We start from the raw sequence: 22,794 nt of genomic DNA on the forward strand, positions 1-22,794 counted from the left end.
GCTGACAGCTCAGTACAATAAGGTCAAAATACGCTTTTGCCTCATAGCTTTCAAAAGTATCGCAAGGAATTAAAGTAGAAGGTCTGCTGGGTATAAAGTTCCCCCAGAATATGATATGTGGATACGAGGATGTCATCAAGCCTGTGAAGTGGAAATAATAAAGAATTAGGATTGTCTCCAAAGACGAGATGAATTAATCCCAAAATGAATTATGAAGGGAGGTGGAGAGGAAAAGGAAGGGAGACAGAAGGGAGAACCAAAAAGAAAAAAAAAATCAACATCAGCTATTTCCTTTTCCTTCGCTTGAAGGCAGATAGGGGGGCGGTTAATGCGAGTTGTGTGAATGCTATAAAAAATAAATTAATAACAAAAGGGAAAACATACACACGCAGAATCACAAGTGGAAGTAGGTGGGGGGGGTTGCTGCCAGATTGCACCACAATTTTGCCCCAACCCCCACCCCTACCCTCCTTTTCCTTTTATTTTGGGAAACGGCTGACCGTGGCCATTATCATAAATGCCTCATGCAAATTATGGAGCGGAACAATACATTGTGGATATGGATCAATACAATGTGGATATGGATCCTATGTGTGTGTAATTAAGACTTACAGGGACAATGACAGCGTCACATTTGGTGAAGATGGAACACGGTGTCTCCCGTATCGCTCTCGGAGAAACAGAAGGGTTCCGTGTCACAAAACATTAGCCACACAGCTGTTAGCTTCATGTCAACGGTGCGTTAGCCCCAGCGTCTTCTGATGCCCCCACAAACTGATTCACGTTGGTCACCTCGCACCGCCATAAATAGCAACTAGAAGCCATGTCGCTATACGCAAAAAAAATGAAAGATGTTGGCGTAGTACAAAGGAATGTGGGGGTGACGATGCAAAGAAAAACGTAATTGCAATGCATGAAGAAGTTCTACTGGCTATAACAGAAAAATGTCCCTCTAAGCATGAAACGTTAATAACTGCAAATATCTAAACAATGTGGGCTTACAATCAATCTTTAAAATCTCACATATATCAGAAAGAATGATTGTGGGTGAAATTACTTAGAAATTGTACTTGTTTCCAGTAAATATATTCAATATTTATCCATTTAGAATAAAACAACAAATTAGGCCTCGATTTCCATTCTAGTGGAACTATCCCAACATCATAACATCAACTATTCAAAATAAGTAATAAGTATAGCAGTTGTGGTCCACATGCAGTCTTTGATGAAAATAGCCCTTTTCTTATAGTAAATGTAAAATGAATGACACTTTGTCCATTTATTCTGGCTTACAAAGCAGACTGGAGTGTATCAAAACTTTTTTTTTTTATCACAAATATACATTGAAGCGGAAATTATCGTCAATTTTTTAATTAAGTTGTTTTGACATTGATTTGAAAATGGATTCTGAATCAAACTGTCAACCCCAAAATTAGAATCGAATCAAATCATTAGACAACCAAAGATTCATACACATACTATTTATAAATATAAACATGTGTTTATGTGTGTGTGAAACAATGAAAATAGATGAGAATACATTGAAAGAAAAAAACTAGTCAAACATCTGCTAGATATTATGTCAAAGACGAGGTTTGCAGACACACAAATCCAAAGTGAAACACACGGAGACGAGCAGTGTTTCAAATGGGAGTTTGGGTTTACCGGAGTTCAGGGCCGGACAAAAAAAGCAAGGAAATAGAAACCTTTTTGTTTTTTGTTTTTTTGGCCGCTATGAGCCGACGCATATTTTGTATGCTCGGGCCAGCCTGCCAGCTACCGTGCTCGGTAATCACCCGTAACTGCTGTTTTTGGTTCTCCAGCTCTTGTCAAGCATCTACTTGTTAAATCATCGAGATACTCGCTTTCCGTGCTCTCCGGGGGGGGATCGGCCCAACATGCCTAACGACGCACAACGTGCTCAGTCCATGTCTCCGCATTAATTGCCATGCGCAACATTCACATTCCATTTATTACACTGCAGGGGTGAGTCTCTTGAGGGGCTCGGCCCCAACCCGCCGACCTCCTCCGGGGGCGCATCCCGAGTTCGATAAAAGAGCGCTTGATTAACACAACTCCCCCGGTAATTGCTCCTTTTGTGCGGGAATCGAACTGCCGCACTTCCTCAGGCGGTCCGTAGGTCGTGCCCGCCGGGTTTCCGGAGACCTCGCTGACCCTTTTTGCTTACTCTTGATTCTACCAAACAACCACAGCCAAGTCTCTTTATGTGTCTACTCATCTGAAAGATGCAAAGAGAGCGAAGCAACTGCAAAACCAGAGCTCCTTTTTGTGGCCGATTGGGAAATTACACTTTTAAAATGGCCTGAGACAAAAAAAAAAAGTGGTAGGTGGGGTAACAGGACGAAACCAAACCAGGGGACAGTGCTTGCATCGGAGGTCGTAGTTCAGGGGTGTACAAAACACTATCCAAACCTCGAGGGCCACTATTTTGAATGTTGTTGATGTGTCCATCCTCCAACACATGATGCAAATGATCAACTCAGCAGCAAGCTCAGCCGAAGCATGACGACGATACGAATCATTGTATTCTGGTGTGTTGGAAGAAGGAAACAACAAAAACATGAAGGTTAGTGGCTTCGAGGACAGGGTTTGAACACACCTGTCAAGAGTGACACATCCTGAGATTAATATGAGCCAAATTATGCCTTACAAAAGATTTGAGCCTTTTTCTTTTTAACTATTAGCATTCCACTAACGACCAAGGCCAATTTAAGCTCCTCCCTCAAATACAAAATTTTAGTCAAGATACTAAACGTACTACCTTGGGTGGCATTTATAACTTTCTTGATAGGGCTTTGGCGCCATCTTGTGGCATTTTGATATATTCTAGAACACAAAGATTTTTTTTCTCCCAGCCAATTGCCGAGGTTAGGTTAAATGCTAGAAAATGTATATTCGTGAATAGTAAAATATTCACTGTAAACAGTAAATTAAAAGCCATAATTCATTAAGTATTCTGGTTCTAAAGGGGGAGATAATGACCATTGCCTTTTGAATGGTCTGTAAACAAATAACTGTCTTTTGCTTTGCACTAAAAATAATGTAACAACCTCCACGAGGTTCTCCGCCCATGCTTGCTTTGAGCGTGGATGAAGATCCAGAGCTTCAAAGACCAGCACGGCTCCATGATGGTTAACATTAGCTTCTAAAAAGCATCTCTTGATTGCATGGCACAATTGTCGAAATCGTAGCGTAGTGCGAATTCGTGATTGGTGACGTGTTTGTGTCACTGTGGAGAGTATGCTATGCTGCCTTGTTTGGCTGACACAAAGCCTTCGTTTTTACTTGCATTTTGTTACCCGCTCTGATGTTGGGCTTTACTACCAAATGTTAGAGGGGGTGTGTTGAATAGAGAAAAAATGATTTTGTATCGAAAATATTAAAGATGCTCTTACGGATAAAATAAACATGCTGATATGATTAATTGGTTTTGACTGCCCCCTTCTGGTGAAAGATGGTTGAAGCTGGTCATCATTCATGTTAATTTCTCAAAAAAAAAACAGGAGAGTTTATTTAAAACTGTGCAAAATCAGGATTTTATTGTTTGATCCCACTTTACATCACTTTTATCTTCCCAAACACTTTCTACATCAGAGACAAGCGGTGAGAGAATCAACGTTCAAATTCGCAGCTAAAAAGCCCCAACCCCAAAATCACGCATCAGTTATTTGCGCAGTACATTTCGTCCATATTTACAGGCCTTCTCTGTACATACATAGTTCAGAATGTTACAGTGTCTCAATGTAATTATTTTTAGTTCCGGGCGTAAAGGACATGTGATTTTAGGCAAGCACACAAGTGCAATTAACACAATGTCATACGATGTCGAGAAAATGCCTGCTCACACATTGACCGCACACAATAAATAACTGATCAAACAGATTATTTATACAAGGTTGTAAACTGACAATGTGTATTAATATACTAATATTCTCCTGACTGGACTCTGGGAAAACATCTTAATTTCTCAAAATTTGACAAGAAAAATTGATGCCCACAAACACAAAATTATGCAAGTCATGAAAATAAGGTGCTTTTTCGGAACTTAAGTGTCTCTCATTCATTTTATTGGGAAATCAATTAACTTATCTTTGATGGATAATTATTTGTTGCTCTATAAACTTTACACTGTCTTATGTAACAATGTTGTTTTGTGTAACATATAGAAAATATTCTAAAAGTCACATGGATTTATTTTCCTTTGAAATTGATGTGATGTGTAGGAAATGAACATTTAATCAAGAAAAAAAGTTTTGTCTCACGTTTTGGTTTCCCTGTAATGACAGGAAAGACATTTACCTTGTGGAATGTTTGGCTGTAAGGATTCATCATGACAAAATAATAAGCCTATCAATAAATCACATCATACCAAAGTGCCTTTAGTGGATAGTTCAAACCCGCCCTTATTGAATTCTGGCAAATGAATTCCATTGGCCAAGGACGAAATGACAGAGCTGTGCTTGCCCTTTAGATAACAATTGCACAGAAGTAATTGAAGCCATTACTCAAACAATATTCGACATAAGAAATAATCTGCAATCATTTCTTGCAGGGGTAGGAGAATCTACTATGAGCTAAGTATGACTTGCGAGATTGCCCGATGCGGCCTGGATTGCGATTCTGACAACACATATAACTAATTTAAAAAGCCAAAAATAACACAATAATATTCATTTGTTTTGCCTCTTGAACGACTAAGAAAAACAGTTCCCTAAGCCAGGGAAATACTCCGGTGCTTTTACATCCTTTATAGTTGACTCACAAAAAGGACGTAAAGGAAAAAAAATAACAGCTATAATACATGTGCAGCAAGAAAGAAGATGAAGCAGGCTGTAACTGTGGAAAAGCCATGCCAGTGACTTCTTTTTTTTCCATTTAGTATACTTTTACGGTGAAAAGTGTCCGCAAGAGAATAAGCTTGTCGGGACCAAAACAACACAACAATGTCCTCTCAATACCTTTAAATACATTCAACTTTGCTTCTTTTGTGCACCTGTGCCCATGGCGATGCATGGATCTACTTTACATGAAGAGCGACCCAGCTTGCAAAATGAAGAAAAAGAAAAAGTCTCCATCAGCCAGGAGATGCAGATCTAGCTCCCGATCACGCGCATGATCTCCTTCTGCACCTTGGGCTCCTGTGTGTTAATGTTGGCGTCTCCAACTTGACCGTCCTCATACCTGCAAATGCAAATGCAAAAAAAAAACACTGTAAAAAAAACATACAAGCACAGCATGCAAATTCCACATAGTGAAGAAAAGTCAAAATTTAAACAGAACCTTCAAACTGATCATTTGGTGTAGATTAGGTTTAAATTCATTTATTTGCATACTATTTTGTCAATTGATGAATCAGGTAAAATAAAACATACTGTAGTTTCCACTTTACTAAAAGAGGACATTGTTGCGAATTACTTATAATTGACAATCAAAGTGTATGATTGATGAGTTTAATTGATTTGTTATCCTCAAATGGGAGTATGCGAAGGCATTTCAGGGGTTCAGATTATTAAAAGTAATTGTACAACTACCAGCAAATATATATTCAAATTTGTACAGTTTTCTTTTCAAACTAAGAACAAGTAAACTAGAAAAAGAAACAACTCATTCCTAAATTGCGTTTTTGTGGCTCTTTTGTAAAACATTGTATGCCTTTCCTTTTGTTAAGTTTTATGTGGCTGCACATTGCCATTAGTCTTTTTTTTTTTCTGGCGTACAAGCCAGAAATGAAACTGAAACCACCAGGTATGTAGGTAGTATGGATGGATGAATGCTAGCTTGCCTACTTAAAAAAAAAAAAAAAAAGGTTGAGAATGACTATGCTAGCTCTACAGGAGGAGAAGGAAGCAATTTAAAGCTATTACGCACACAAAAAAGAAGCGAGTACAAACATGGTCCGACACAGGACACACCCAAATGTTGCCGTGCTTCTGCAGATCCTTTGATGTGATCACTGTTTAAAAAAGAAAGGAGACACACCAATATGAGCTGTAACATTCCAGTGAGCTCTCATTCTTTTTTTTTTTACCTTCACAAAGTGCAATGCAGTTGAGATTTCGACTTTGCAGAAATCTCGATTGGATTGGGCGACTCTGCTTGAAACGCAAAACAAAAACATGTGACGTGCAATGTGCGCCCATGTGAATAGGTTTAACACTTCTTCAACCCTTACCTGTGGTATTGTGTTCATGCGGTTATAACGCTGCACCAACTCGGTTTTGGTGGGCATGCGGTGTTGTCCCTTCCCCATTCCTGCACACAGTACAGTCCTCTATCATAACTTGACTTTTAAGCAAAATGTGAAAGGCTTTGTGACCATTTGGACACTGATGATCTCAGTCATATTGTTAGAAGGGACCTAAAAGTGAGCAGGGCGGAGAAGTGTGTCCAAAAAGCTGGGAAGTGAGTCATTTTTACCTGAGTATCCAAACGATATGCTGGAGATGGGGCTGAGATAGATGCCCTTTCCATATGCTGCCCCATGCAGCTTGAAGTGAAAAGAACGGAGAACAATCAGTGTCAGCACATTTTCATACAAAAAAAAAAACTACACAACTCTGTTTACATGGATTCAAATCAACAATTACTGCTTATGGAGGACTGAAAGTGCCAACATTAAATATATGTTTCATTAAATAAGAAGTGTCATTAATTAATTGCCTATATACATACATACATGCATACATACACACACACACACACACACACACACACACACACGCGCAGTGGACCCCCGGGACACTTTTTTTTATTTAAAATATTGTTAGCATGTATTTAACATATTGAGAAACATCAATGATGAATGTGAACTTATATGGACTTTGGTAAATGGTAAATGGACTTTCACTTATATAGCGCTTTTCTACCTTAGGTACTCAAAGCGCTTTACACTAACTAGTCATTTACCTACTCAGGAGCAACTGGGGGTTCAGTGTCTTGCTCAAGGACACTTAGATATGGTCTTGATGGTCGGGGGATCGAACCCACGGCCTTTCCGCTGGGAGACGACCACTCTACCACTAAGCCACGCCGCCCCATATATAAATTTATTGATAATTTTATTTCCGCATGAGATTTTTATTTAATTAAAATATTGTATAACAATTATTTAATGTATTTAGAAACATCACAGAAAACAGTTTGCAGGGTCTTCAAACACATTTGAATTTGTATTTATTTACTCATTCACTGCCATTGATGGTTATAGATGTCAAAATTCATTTTTACTGGGCTAGCAGTGGCTATGAATAGATACATCTTTCTTTTAAGTGGTAGTAAAAAGTGTTCATGTATCTTCGGAAAAAAAATGTTGTTCCAGTATAGAATTTAGTTACTGACCTCATCCAATGGAAGCTTTCTGAGAAGTCTTTACTCACTTTGGGTGCAGTTACCCTTGCATTCCGCAACGTCAGACGAGAAACCTAGCCTACACCCTGCTCTAAATGGTTCACTCCAAGAGGGCGCACAGGCAGCCTCCTAGCCGGCATCACAGCTAATGCCACGACAGGCGTGGCATCCACTGTTGCACACATTTGCTCGGGAGGAAAATACTGCTTGTACACCCTGCTGGCTGAAGTGCAAATGGCAAAGCAGCCCAAAAGGGAAGCTGGCATCTATTAACTGCAAAAATGAATCAGCCGGACAGCCAGCCCGCTCTGTTGCAAAGCAGGCTGACGATCCGAGAGGGTAAACTGCCAGGGTTTACGTACCTGCAGTTTGGTGTAAGAGGCATTGACTAGTCCATTTCTCAGAACAGAGTGCCAGTTCTCTATATGGGAACCACTAGAGCAAGTGTAGGGGGAAATGAGAGAAAACATGCGTGTGAATTGTGTCCCGGCTTCTCAATACAATAAAATATCAGAACAGGCTGTATATGCTGAAAAGTTCGTTTACTTTCATGTCCATGCGAGGTGACCCACTTCGCAGGTTTGCAAATGCTTTTTGGCCAGTCAAAATTTGAACGACCTGAGTTGCATTAGTCTCTTGGAAAGGGATTCAAAATGTATTAACCCATTTCAACGGTAAAATGTTATCATTAGGTCTGTATTTTTCGCACTAAAAGGCACACCAAATTTTAAGGCGCACCTTCAATGAATGGCCTATTTTAAAACTTTTCAGGTATAGGGCGCATCTCATCATAAAGCACATAGAATAGAAGCTACAGTAGTGGCTGATACCGTGTTATGCATTCACCAGATGGAGCTGTGCTAAAGGGAATGTAAACAAAATAACCAGATTAAGTCAGTTGAACTTTAGTAGCAGAATATAAGCGTCAGACAGAAATGAAAAATTATGACGCTTTGAGGAATGGGATCTGAGGAATGGGAAAAAATACCTCTTGACTACATTAAAAGACTGTTTAGATCAATGCTAAGAGGAATAAAGAGTTTAATAAAAAATAATTCTGATGCAATTATTCATTTATTTATTTATTTTACTCAAGTTGCAACCAAACACCTGATAATACATTGTTTTATTTGATTTCAAAAGAGATTCTAGATTTATTTTGTAAAACTGCACTTTCTTTTACAAAAACTCGTAGTTTTTGTGTCTTGTCCCCATATAAATTGGTTCAAAATTGGAGCATATATGTCATAATAAAAAATTCAAACAAGGTGTCATAAAAAATGTAGTTGTAAAAAATATAAAATATAATATAAAAATATAATATGTAATGAGGTTTTGTGGTTTATATGAATGGCTTCATTGGGATGGCGCTAATTGGGGTAAATACTCTCGGTATTTGGGCCGTTCTAGTGTCCAGATGGAGCATGTGTGAACCTTTTGCTCCAAATCCTGATCTCACCATCATGTTTTCTTGACTTCTCAACATCTCAGACAAATGCACCTGCTGAGCAGTGGCATTTGTTGTTGCAACATCTAAATCTACCAGAGTGTAGTACCTTTCCATGTACTAATGCTGTTATGTAATATTTACAAAGTGCGCTGTCTCCAAAAAAACAAAAAAAAACTCATGAATGTAAAGCGTGTCAGAGAGAGGGAAGCAGACTCACTGGAAGGCGAAGGTGCTGCCGTAGAGCTTTTTGGCAGTGCGGAAGCGAGCCTCCTTGGCTGGGGGGCTGCTGAGAAGCAGGAACTGGTGGGAGGTGTGCATGAATTTCAGTTGCTATCATAATGATGTGGTCATCATATGAAAGTTGAAATGAGACAGAAAAGAGAACGGAACACAAATTACACTATGCAAAACATGTTTGGTAATAGAGGACTGCTGGTGCTTCTGATTTCATACCCTACTAAGAGGCAACTTGACAATGTGAGATCTATTACTGGAAATAATCCTGCAAAAAGACAAAAAATAAATAAATACACGTGAAATTCACATCAAGTGATTCCTAATTATTGTGGTTAATTGCGCGGTAAAATAATCAGAATTTTTTGTTATGAAAACAATATCTCTATGTGCAAACAATTGACATTTTAAGTGTTCTTAACAATTCTCTGTGCATTTGAAAAATGCTCCAAGTGTGCCCCGTGTACCATTTGGAAACTCAAGAGCATGGTTTTTTGATGGTATTTTTCAGAATAGGGTTACAAGCGTATAAGGTGCAGTCTCAAAGAACAAGTCTAATTTTTTTGTTCGTTTCCACGAATAGGCCCCTCTGGGTCAAAGGCATATTACAAAACATTAATGGAAACAAAAAGGCATATATTGAACATTAATGGACAACAAAATGAGTCAAAATTCAGTTGCGCCATATTATAAGGTGTGTTGTCAATTTTTGAGAACATTACATAGAGAGAACTTAGACCAAAAAAATATGGTATTCAGAAGAATGACTGACGGCTGTCAAATCCACCCTTTATAGATTTAATTTAATCATTTTAAGTAATTTACTGAATCAGTCAATATCTTTTCACACTTGTATGACAGTTGCATAATAACGTCGGCTTGCTGTGTCCTCATTCAAGTGAAAGTTGAAAGGTTTTCAACTTTCCATTCATTTAATGTTTCCATCTGCTATTTTTCAAAGAAAATTCAAAAGCTGTTAACTTGCAAGAATGAGCAAACACTTTTTTTTAACATGTTCTCTCCACCCACCATTGTAGCAGGGGATGGGCCAAAGGGTCCAGTTTGTCCATCTGCTTCTTGATCTCCAAATAGGAGCCCTGGAAAAAAAAATGCAGAATCGTGTGCTTAGTATAAACACTTTACAGCCAAAGTGGGACAAATGCAAAAGCCACACTGCGATATGGCTGACGCACAGGGCTGTCATAAAAGATATATTTTTAGTCTATTTTACAATATACTGTGATCTTATTGTACCTGGGTCATTTCCCGTATAGACATGACACTGTCCAGCGCTTTTTGCAGTCTCTCATAATTCTTCTTCTGTGTTTATCAGCGGAGCCCAGCAGGATTTGTAATTCATGAAAAAAAAAGAACATGAACATGTCTAAAATCAGCTGTAAGGACAAAAACATTGAGGCTCATTTACCACTAAGTTGTATGTGGAGGTTGTTCTGCCTAGTAGCTGCAGTTTAGTCGATTAAAATCTCATCAAACTATTGACAAAAATGATTGATGATAAATGTTGCATATTTTATTCATGAAAAAATATTAAAACCTCCGTAGTTCATCATTCAAGATTATTAATGATCCACTCAAACAAATATGCTGTGGCATTTAGATTAGTACAGCATAAGGCATGCAGAGCATATGGATCTAGGAAGGCTTTGACAACATATTTGAATGTCCAAATTTGAATTTTTGTGTAGGCTTTATTGATTTTCATTTGCCTCAAAATAACAAAAGAAAAAATACACTATCACAGATTGAGAGGGAAAAAAAATCACTATTTCCACAGATATAGTTTTACAATTTTTAAAAATGAAGATGTTCAATTCCAGCAACTTATTTTTTTCAAGTGTTTGGCTAAAGGAGGGTCGAAAAATTGGTAGCACTAAAATAATAAAATCACTATTTACTTTCGTAACTAAAATAATCAATAACTATAGAAAGTATTCAGTTACTCTTGTGATTAATTACTGAACCTAATCAATTATTCGAGTACTTAATCACAAAGTAATTGATTACTTTAGTATTCATGTTATTGGGTAACAAGCATTTTAGGCCATCCTTTTGCCATATAACAAAGAGAATTGAAAAAAAAATAGGTATCAGGTATTAAATATTTGAACTCTTGAAGAAAAGCGTAAAAATACGTCTTTGGGATTGAATGAGTTCATCAAGAAGCGTAACATATTTAAATTTTACTAATTAATGGTATTCATAAAACAGTATTTGGAGGAATGCTGACCTTTGGGTTGAAGGCCAAAGTCTTGGGGTCATTGGGGTCTACAACAGAGGGGTAGGGCTCAAATATGATGCTTTTGCGAGGGGACTCGAGTGCAGCTCGGCACATGGCCACAAGAAGATCGACCACCTGGAGAGAGGAAAGAGAACTCTAATTACTGTTATAATATTTGAGAAGACCATCTTTCTGCAAAGAGTGACCAGGGATGCCTATTTAAGGAACTGCCTACGGAGGAGGCGTCTCTTAGGGGTTGGGGTTAAGAGACCTATTGTCATAAAATGCATTTTTAGAATATTGAACAATGTTCCCGGGCTGGCTTTTGCCCAGAGGCAGCTGGAATAGGCTCCAGCTCAGCTTTAACGCATATATAAAAAATGGATGGGCTGATATTGCATTTTATGCATGTGTGAGCTTATCACCTCTGCACCGGTGGCCACTTCCTCTGCAGCTCCTGACATCACGCCTAGGGTGTAGAAGGAGAACACGCACAGTTCCCTTGTGCACACAGCCGGCTGTACACATACACACAAGCACATAGAGACAGGATGTAAATACAGAAGACACTTAGCAACCTCGATTAAAAAAAAAAAAAAAAAAAGCATCATAGTACTGTACTTGTGTCCAGTGTTAAAAAAAATTGCGTGATAGTCAGGAGTGATTCAATTGCACTACACTAGTAGAAACACTGTATGTATTAGGAATCAGGTGAGAAACTCAACGCCATTTCACACTGGTAAATAATATATTAGGATGAGAGAAACAGAAGCTTTTGTCATGTAAACATGTGGGAAACATTGCTCCCTGGTGGTAGGACGACAAAGTGCTTGATTTGACATGTAAGCTACAGCAGTCGGCTTTTTAAATGTTAATATCGCCTAGGATCAGCTTAATTAAACGTGGCAGTCAATACCGTGATTAAAATTTAATTTATTGTGCGGCCCTACTTAGATGCCTGGATTAGTCTCTTTGATACCTTCAGCATGGATCCGTTCTGAAAGACATGCTGCTCATCACAGACCACGCAGTACTCGTTAAGCGTAGGGATCCTCTGCTCGGAGTACTTCATTATCTGGTCAGAGAAAACACATACATGCACACATGGGGCAAAAACAAGTCTTCACGCCCTAATCCACAGTTAAAACGGAACAATCACGTTAAGCTAATTAGAAGCCTACATTATTGGTAATATTTTTTTTAGGATTTTGATTTGCACCTGAACTAAGAAGCCATACTCCAGTGTGGGAATGTTCTTGCAGTGTCCGCCCGCCTGGGATGAGAAGAACAATTCGATCAGCTGCCTCGTGGTGATCTGTGCAGGGGCCCTGGCTGCCGGGACAGCCACGGTCTGGTGAAGACAAAAGCATTATGGGTGACGGCATGACATTAGGGAAATGCTAAAATGATGTCAGTGATTTCCAAAAGAGGAGACTATCAAACAGTAAGTTTAACTTTAACATTCAAAATTTGAGACATTCAATCCCAGATACATATTTACACAATTTTTTCCAAATATGAAGGAATACGGAGGGAATATGAATGAAAGAAGGAGGGACTATAAGACAATTGTCCACAACATGAGAAGTGGACAAGGCCAGATCCTGTGTGAGACATACTAACCTGGCTGTTTGGCGGATAGCTGAAGAGCTCCCCTTTCGGATTCTTCATGGTACATGAGATGGATCGATTCATGAGGCGGGTCACATGGAGTTCAGGCACGCTCAGCTTCCCTTTTAGGACCGTGTCTTGGATCAAGGGGAAGCTTGGAGACCTTGATGACAAGAGCATACAAATTATTAGCAGCAAATCCTGTTTACTCACGATGAAACAATGCTATGTTTATCTTTGCAAGGTCAATGGGTGCGTCTGCCCATGTTTAATTGTTCCATACAAACAAACCGCTCATTAATAATAATATCTGACAAGATGCTGTATAACAGCAATAATTAATGCATCTTTGGGGACGTTGAAGCAATACGTATATAGCGTCACAAATAGAGTGCGAAGGTCTTAAATTCAAATTATCAATTCACTGCAATATTGATCAATAGCCTAACATGACAGATATTTTGCAGTACAGATAGGAGAAGCTTACTTAGGGATTGGAGAGAAAATGCTGAGCCCGGCGCGGAACTTTTTGATGGTTCCGCCGGCTTTGAACCAGCTGTGCCTCTTCTCCTGCTGGGCCTTGAGGAACTCATTACTAAGATGCTTCCACTGCTGGGATATGAATGTGCTCAGGATCCTGTCAGTTATAATGAGAAGTGCATGAAGGTATCATATAAGAAAAGATTAGTATGAGATTTATTGACAGGAATGACAAATATTTTCCATGATTACCATTCAATAGAAAAAAGTTGGCAAGAAAGTAGTGATGGCCATTTTTAAGTCTACAGAATCATTAGAATAACTTCACTCAAAAAAATAAATGTATCACATTTGCAGCCTTAGGCATTTTTTAGTCAGCAACTCCATAAGATAAATTGTCAAACATAATCTGCTATATTTCTGGCTCATCTGCCAGAAAATTGTGTCACTGATGACAATGAGCAACTGTATTTAAGTTCACAAAACAAAAGCACACAACATTGTTCTAAGGAGTCACTACAACACAATTTAGCATTACATCGCTACATGTTCCAATAGATTTGCTCCCAATTTGAAAATAAAAATGTACTGTTCCTTTCACAGCATTAATGAAAACCCCGTAAAAATATCACACATCCGTTAAGGCCCTTCATTTACTGTACCCCCATTAGAGGACCGTTGGCGTATATAATCAATCAAAAGCAAAACGTTTAAAAAGTTATACATGTAGATAGCCAAACTCACTTCTTGAGTTGCAAGCCAAGGCTGAATCCTTCTTTGTTGGAAGGCTGGAACACATCGACTGATGGCACTGCGGGGAGATGACTGGCGTTATTACACAGCACAGTCACGCAAACGTTTCTTCTGAGCCTCCACTGCCTCCTCATTCTGCGCGCATGCTACTCACCTCCCACGCTCTGCACGTGTGGCACAAATTGCTAAAAAGCGCCAACAACATCAACTACGACATCTCTACTCACCGGGCCCGTCGAGGTACTGAGAAAGAGAAAAGCGGAGTCTCAGAATAATGGGCTCTGTTCTGATTACTTTCCAAGCTGTCGCAACCTCCTCCTGAGTCACACACATATACACACACATACACATGCACATAACCACAATGTTAGCTTGCTAATGAGGGCACTTCTCTGCATTTGAATAAAGTTGGACTAATCTGCATTATGCATTGTGTTGCTGAGATGTGCACAAGACTAGCAGTGATGCAAAATTATTAGAATGCTGACTCACGTCGAGGAAGCCAACGTTAATGTGAAGATCAACGTCGACGTCGTCTATGATGCCATACTCCCTGATCAAAGACACAAAAGATACAGTCGCTGTTTATTCCGAGACTTCGACTCAGCTCCAAAACTTGAGTTATGAGAATGTGGTATTGTTTTGATCGATTGTTTTGATTGATTTTTATGTCGCTTGTTTTTGTTCGTCAGACAGCGGGATTACACAAAAACCTAGCTAACACTTCAGTGCTGTTTAATCAGTTTAATCACACATTTTTTATCGTTAACCTACTATTGACTAGCAACTGCGGGTAAAGGAGATGTCAACCCCCCCAAACAATATTTTTACAATTGTGTTCTACTGTATGCAGCTCCACTAGTCTAAACACAGCATTCTGATTAATAGTGTATTTTGTGGAATATGAATTGAGTCCACTCATATTAGTCCATTTCAGGGGGCGGCCTTGTTGGCATTTTTTTGTCAAGTGAAAATGACATGACAGTTACTCAGAGATCATGTAACGACCAATCATGCCTTGCGAATCATTGTCATCTGACATATCTCAGAGAACAGGTGAGCACTGATTGATTGTTACCTGAGCCCTGAGAAACTGTGGTGTCATTTTCAGGTGACAGTCAATGACAAAATGACTGCCCACATACTGATGATAATTTTTTTTCTTTTTAAATAAATAAATGTCTTTTTTTTTTTTTTTTTTTAAAGCTGTACCGGACGGTGTGACGCCTTTAGTTTTTCATTGCCTCATTATTGCTGTGTTTGAGGGACTTTACTGTGAAAAATATTTGCTGTGCAAAACAAATATTATTTTAAGTACTTTTTTTCAAAGAAAGAAAATTTGGACGATTGTTAAGTTGTTGTTTCGTTGTTTTGCAAGGAAAACGTCATACATTTCTCAAGTCAATGTCCTAATTTAAATTAGTTTTAATTGAAATTTGAAACATGACATTTATTTTAAGTGTCTTAAATTGCGAACAAATAAATGTCAATCGGTATATTGTATTCATACAGAAATATTTAAAATAACATGGATTTCATTTAAATGTACTAAATGTATCCCTTTTTTACACCTATTTCGATTATCTAAAAATATATATATATATATATATATATATATATATATATATATATATATATATATATATATATATATATATATATATATATATATATATATATATATATAATTAAATTGTTTTTTATTATTGAAAACATGGATTGGATTGCCCGAGATGGAAAAAATTTTGCTGCTTAATAAATACTTCCCTAAACACAGTATTAATCTGAACGCCATGTTTAGATAAGCGCGGACCCATAAAACACTTTTTTTTTTTTTAACTTTGGGGTTGACTGCCCCTTTAAAGTGATTTTACATTTTCTCATAGCTGACTGTCATGCAAAATGTTTCCATTCAATACATTGCTCGGTTACGTGACATTTGACTCTAGTGTACAATAGTCAAGTTTATAGTAGCTCAAAAGTGTGTGTGTTTGTGTGTGTGTGTGTGTGTGTACCTGACAGAGACAGCACTGTCGGTATAGATATCTTTTACTGCCTCAATGTCTGCATCGAGTTGAGGATGTCGATAGAGGTCAGCGGCGCAACTTCCCTGTCACAAACATTGTTTGCCATCAACCTTGCAGTTCATATTTGACAGTTATGTCGGGCAAGTGAATCAATATATTGTTAATGTTTAGCTACATTATTTTTCTAAATAGGGGCCATACTGATTTGTGCAATGCCATCTTGCGCATACATATATATATATATATATATATATATATATATATATATATATATATATATATATATGATATATATATATATATATATATATATGATATATATATATATATATATATATATATATATATATATATATTTTTTTTTTTTTTTTAAAGCAAACTAAACATGCTCAACATGGTATATTTTATAACATTTTATCATCTTGCGCCGCAATGTAGTCCATCAACCGGCTCACGACAGCTCACAAACATTCATGGATAATAGGAAGCCCAAACTGTTGTCTCGCCATCGAGACAGGAAATTAACACTCTTGATCACCCCATCTTGCAGAGACATTTTGCAGAGCTTCATCCTTATCTTTCTGCTTTCATGTTCTACGACGGCCAAGCGGCAAGCACCTTGACTGGATTTACATTTCAATTACAGGTCTTGGATGATAACACAGACTGGGATCATAAAGTTACAGTAAAATACGGAATCTCTGTTGGTCACAATAGCACCCATTACTTTTTCAGAAGCTCATACGGAACAAAGGACTTTTTTTTTTAAAGCACTTAACTCATCCATCCATCCTCTGGTTCCACTTATCCTCACAAAGGTCGCAGGCTTCCTGGGTGCCTATCCCAGCTGACTTTGGGCAGTAGGCGGGAAATTCTTATTAAAATTTATTGTTGGGCTACCAGAGGCGAATGTCCCCATTCATCCCTATGGTGGTGTTGCCAAGAATGAAATCCTTATTCAAACCTTTGGAGGTGCTTTCGGGGTAGGTCAAAGTTTTTTGGTGGTGGTGAGAAACTGACATGATCCGACCAGGCGGTGTAATGCTCAACCTCTAGTTTTGTTGTTTTTACTGCTTGCACCTTAATAAAGTCTTAATAAAGACTTCGAATGACTATCGCCCGTGGATTTGTGCGACAAACCCCTTCACAAAACTTTCCATCTGGTGTGTCAAGGTTAATTACGCCCCAACGCCAATAACAGGAAACAACTGAAATTGCGCCTCTGTACCTGGATGCCGTACAGGAACTGCTCTGGCTCGTTCTCACCATCAGATTCCTCGTCGGTCCAGCACTGGCCTTTGATGTCCTGTGGGCATGGTAAAGAATCACTGGCGTGCAAAGGAACTGCGACCATTTCTTACTGCCTTTCATCACACATCACTCTGAAACAGAGCTTTATATAGCCTTAAGAACCGGATACACTCAGAATGCACTTACAAAGTGATTAAAAATAACATGCCTTTTTTTATTATTAGAATCCAAGCTAATTCCCCAGAGGTCCAATGAAATAGTCTTTTATTTGATGTACTCATGGTTTTGACTTTGGTTAAACAGGTAATGCTATCAAATACGGTGCTAACTAGCTTACCATCAGTCCGGCTGTTCTCAAGGTTCAATCAGACAGCTTTAGGCCTCGTGCCAACCATCGCAGCAGGGAAGGAAGGAAGCCAGTACGTCTTGCGCACCTTGGTACGACAGACAGGACAAATTCATAAGGTGGCCACAAAGTAACAACCAGGCCACCTCACATGATTATACACTTTGTCGGCAAACTCTCCTTTAAATTGTCTGCACTTCACCTTCCTGCTGTCTCCTAGCAACAGCCATCTCTGCCTCCCTTTCAGAGTGGCATTAATCACTGTGGAGAGTGTGTGTGTGGGAGAATGGTGCTGGATGTTCAGCACTCGTTATCTTTGTGTTACGGTGTGTCTTTCCCTTGGTGGAAAAAAAAACAAACATCTATTTGGGTTGGGTTGGCTCAACTTTTAATGGACTCGTTTTAAAAATAGTATCTTTGCTTATGTCAGCCCGTTGCCAACACCTGATGTTTCCTGATTTGCAGGCATGCTGAATTGCGATTTTTTTTAAGGTTACTTTTAAGGATGTGCATAATCATTGATCCGGTGATGGTGAAAACATTGATGGATGGCATGAAATTAATGAAAGCTGATTAATCATGTCTTGAAACAGTCACTATGGCATGCGCTTTTTGACTGCAACCAGCAGAGGTCATTGTTTCCGAAAGGAGCATGCTGGAACCTATCCCAGCTGATTTAGGACAGGGGGATGGGTACGCTCTGAAGTGGTGAACTGCTTGCCAGCCAATCACAGGGCACACATAGACAAACAACCACCACTCACACTCACAAACACACCTAAGGGCAATTCGGAATGTCCGATTCACCCACCAAGCTTGTTTTGTGGAATGGGGAAGAAAACTGGATTAACTGGAGAAAACCCATGCGGGCACGGGGAAAACCAAAAACATTATTATGTACTCCAAGTGTTGGTTGGTGACATGTTAGGCAATGTATTTGCTCTCACTTGTTGTCAAATGTGTTTTTTTTACTGTTGATTTTTACATACATTTTACACTAAACAGGTAAACATACTTCTCACAATCGTCCAGTAAAAAATGTTACTAGTTCCTCCCTTTTTGTCTTTAACCCTTGAATGATCACTGTATCCGTTTGACACACTAACTTAAGAATGTTTTAGAATGTTTTAGATTTTAGACATTTGCATGAAAGTCAACTTTTAAGTAGGGCTCCCAGAAAGATGCAAATCTTTCTAAAACCACCTCTCACTTAGAACAATTTTTTGTTTCTTTTTTCAAAAGTTGTAATGTTTTGGCGTTATATCGTGATTTATTGTGGACGACTGAACATAATCAGCAAACCTGAGGAAACAGTCGTGGACTACTGACTACTAAGTGAAGCAATACATTTTTAGGTTAGTATTTAGGCTAGTATTCAGATTTATATAACTAGAATTCTTGGCCAATTTTTAAATGGACTTTTTTTTCTTATTTGTGTCCTTAATAACAAAGAAATGCAAGGATTGCTTTTTTTTTTATAAATAAAGTCAATTCACCATTTACCATTTCAATGATATTTCCTTACTCTGGCCATTAAAGAGTTTATGTTACAAGCTTGATATCTTAAAAGAAGTGATAACCTATTTTTACACTTGTATGAGAGATAGTCATTGTTACAGTGATTATTTGCTTCACAACATAATAAGAATAACCTACATGATATTCATTGTTACAGTGATTATTTGCTTTGCAACATGATAGCATTAACCTACATGTCCGCAGTACTAAAAAAAACAGTATTAACAGTGCTAGAAATGTGTACATAGAAAATTCTATAGACATGAATACAAACTGAAAAGCTAGCTCAATGTGCACTCTTTGTTACAGCAAAAACGTTGTGTGTCAATACCGACGTAAACTGAGGTTCCCCAAACATTCCCTGTATTGTTAGTAAGGGTTTTGTAGCGGTAATAGTTTGGCTTCAAACGGGAAGTATTACTATATCCCCTTAGTTTCAGAAGAAATTGTCAACAAATTGTCTGTCAAACAGCATTGTAAAAGCTTGCGCAGTTCCTACAAAGCTGTGATGTAGGAAAAAGGAAAACAGTGTCCCATCATTTGAACATTTGATGAATGTTGCCTCATCGAATGCTGCCAGCTGTCACGCCAAATACCATTTGCATAATTAACAAACCAAAACACAAAGCACTTTCGTGTCGTTTACAGCAAAAAGCAGCACAGCACGGCAATACACACAGTAAGGCAATACAGTGGAGGAAACTGATGCAAAATCCAAAGAGGCGTCAGTAAAGAGACTCTCCTTGCTGCCTTTGTGTGCTTCGCTTCAGTCAACCTTCCTCTTAAAAGAATTTTACCATGTCCTGAAGATGAAAATATCCCTTTCGCTGCCCAGATGCACACTGCATCCTGACGTGCAACACCCCGATTACCCCCACCCCCCCAACACACACACACACACATCACCATCCCCACAGGCTTTGAGGTGCCACATACCAACAGAGCACATCGTCCTCATTTCTCCTCTTGATAATTATTTAGCACAAAATGCAGTCCCCCTCCCCCCTCTACATGCCCTGCCCAACCTCCTCCATCCATATTTACCTTCAGAGGATGGAGACGCAGGATGCTATCCTCGCCTCAGCTTCTTTCCGCCTGCAAGCACAGACGACAGTAAGCTCATCAAAAATAACTCCGCGATTGAAGCCTGTGTGTGTGTATTTCTCAACTGCAGCTCTCACTGCTCCGTCCGCCGTCTAGTGTATTTTGCCTGACAACACTAAAGGATTTGGAGCATGCTCAGTGAGAGCAGACAGCCAAGTCATGTGACCTGCAGCTGACTGCACTGCTGCTGTTTGGATGGGAGGATTTAAAAAAAAAAAAGGTAAGGATGGAGAAGAGAGGGTTGTGCGCATGTCATTAGTCATTGTCTGTTGATGAGTAATCATGTTGATGTTGTTGAGTGCACTCATGTAATCTACAAATATAAATACAACATTACTGTATTAGCTTTGCACGAACTCAATATTATAAGATGACAAGCCAGCACTGGGAAGCCGAAGTAGATGATGTTTACCTTTTTCCCCAATACATATTTGATATTTATTACAGAGCTAGGTTTTTAGAAACTGCATATAATCATGGAAATTATCTTTTACATATTGTGTCAGGCCAACACTTTCTATTTCCAAAATTAGTCTTTATTTTTGCACATCTTTTATTTTCTGTAGATTTTTATATTTAATACAGATGTTATGCCCTATTTTTGTATATTTTTAAAACATATATGTTTTCATTTCTTTTATTAATATTGTATGTATTTTATATTTAACCTCCACTGAAATGAAAATCAATCCATCCATTATCTATAGCGCAGGCTTACTGGTGCTTATCCCACCCGACCTTGGGTGGGGGACACCCTGAACTGGTTGCCAGCCAATTGCAGGGTACACACAGACGAACAATCATCCACACACCAAATCACACCTAAGGACAATTTAGTATGTCCAATACGTCTGCCATGCAAGTTTTCAGGGTGCGGGAGGAGGCCGGAATGCCCGGGGAGAACCCGTGCGGGCTCGGGGAGAAGATGCACACTCCACACAGAAAGGCCGGAGCCAGCCAGATTCAAACGCGGGTCCCTTAAAGTGAAAATAAAGCAAAGTTGACACGCCACAGACAAGTGTTGTGTAAGAAGGTGCAGGCTATTTTTAGCTTAGCTAATAGCATGCTCAGTTTTTTTTTTTTTTGCACTATTCACCTGAGCATAAAAACTGCAGATGAGTTTGAAAAAAAATTGAAAAACTTGGCAAATTTTGAAACTAATATTCAGGTGTTCTCTGTAGTTCATTATAAATACAGAGCAGGGCTACAACTTTGACAGCCCAATTGGGCAAGTAGCCAAGCAGTTAACTTCACAGTCATTCATAGAACATTCAAAGCCAAGCAGTTAACATCACAGTCATTCATAGGCAGATAACTGTAATATCCAGATGGAAAGCATTTAAAGGCAGGGATAAGGTTTTGATTACAAGCCATGAAATATTCCGTAATCAAGCGGGAATGAGAAACTCCAGACTTTGTAGTAGTAGATCCGTAATTCACAGGTGGCACCACGGGTAAACTCACATTTAGTTGTCACTGCAGAAATTCCAAACGGCCATGGAAACAGGAAAGAACTTGTAAATCAAGACTAATCACTTGAGCAAATGCAGGAACTTCTTTGACACATCTGTCACCGGCTGACAGACTGTGATTGGCTGATGGGGAAAAGTGGGCGCGGTTGCCTGGCTTTAACTGTGACAGTTTTCATTAATAGTTGTTATATTGAACAAATCAGTTATACTACAGGTGCAGGAATGGCACTTGGAATCCCACTACTTACTGTTTATTCTAGATAAAAACTTCAGTGATAACATTGAATATTGAATAACATTGCCTTTGCAATAACCATTGTGTAGGGAAACAATGGCGGTAAGGCTTCGGGGATAATCTGTCTTTACCTCGGTTATCTGATTGTGTCTATTGGAGATTGACCCAAAGACCGGATGGAATAAGATTGTCAACTTCCTACTGTGTTTGAAGAAAGCGAAATCTCCCAAATAAAGGAGCGTAGTGCTTTTTGCTTGAGGGCCTAATAAAGAGGGGGAAACTTAAAGAACACGACATAAAATCCACTTCATTTACCAAAATTACAGTACGTTTACTGTATGTGCACGTAAATACAATAATCAAATAGGTAAATGATAAACTACTATTAACTATAGTATCAATAAATAAAAAATAAAATAGAAAAACCTACTTTTTGCTCACCCAAGTGGGCAAGCTCTTCAGTATTCCTACCGTAAACCCTTTAAAATTCAACTTTACATATTTAATCTACATAAATTCCCGTTTATAATCACATGATATGCAATTTTGTAAAAATATATCTTCTGTTGGTATCAATAATCCAAATAGCAAACATTGTCCCCGACAACGTGAACGTCATAGTGCAATTCTATTTTTTGAACAGTAGATGGTGTCATAGCCACAATTTAGGTACCGAACCGCATAGCATCCTTATGTAATCGTCTCC

General features: G+C 38.6%; 1 protein-coding gene across 8 annotated transcripts; it reads right to left on the reverse strand.

Annotated features, from left to right (window-relative positions):
• Window positions 1-3,529: 3,529 nt before the first annotated feature.
• On the reverse strand, window positions 3,530-22,077 carry LOC148424463 (protein mono-ADP-ribosyltransferase PARP6). 8 transcript variants are annotated; one of them, XM_088413133.1, is made up of 24 exons: window positions 21,846-22,077; window positions 20,322-20,372; window positions 17,751-17,847; window positions 17,391-17,468; window positions 16,151-16,245; window positions 14,628-14,688; window positions 14,363-14,453; window positions 14,127-14,193; window positions 13,390-13,539; window positions 12,915-13,065; window positions 12,511-12,642; window positions 12,271-12,366; window positions 11,717-11,809; window positions 11,301-11,426; window positions 10,307-10,372; window positions 10,082-10,149; window positions 9,272-9,320; window positions 9,036-9,148; window positions 7,731-7,803; window positions 6,439-6,508; window positions 6,194-6,273; window positions 6,050-6,113; window positions 5,934-5,974; window positions 3,530-5,202 (listed from the first exon to the last, which is right to left on the reverse strand). In XM_088413133.1, exons 3-24 carry the CDS (start codon window positions 17,751-17,753, stop codon window positions 5,197-5,199), a joined length of 1,773 nt encoding a protein of 590 aa, XP_088269259.1. In that variant the 5' UTR covers window positions 17,754-17,847; window positions 20,322-20,372; window positions 21,846-22,077; the 3' UTR covers window positions 3,530-5,196. The 8 variants fall into 8 exon arrangements, with proteins under 8 accessions (XP_088269259.1, XP_088269258.1, XP_088269256.1 ...); XM_088413132.1 differs by having other exon boundaries at window positions 6,050-6,116; window positions 21,846-22,066; XM_088413130.1 differs by having other exon boundaries at window positions 5,890-5,974; window positions 6,050-6,116; window positions 14,363-14,378; window positions 21,846-22,030.
• Between the last annotated feature and the right edge of the window lie 717 nt (window positions 22,078-22,794).

The sequence above is a fragment of the Hippichthys cyanospilos genome, chromosome 4 (genome assembly GCF_059441005.1).
Source record: "Hippichthys cyanospilos isolate Australia breed blue-spotted pipefish chromosome 4, RoL_Hcya_1.0, whole genome shotgun sequence".
Lineage (NCBI taxonomy): Eukaryota > Metazoa > Chordata > Actinopteri > Syngnathiformes > Syngnathidae > Hippichthys > Hippichthys cyanospilos.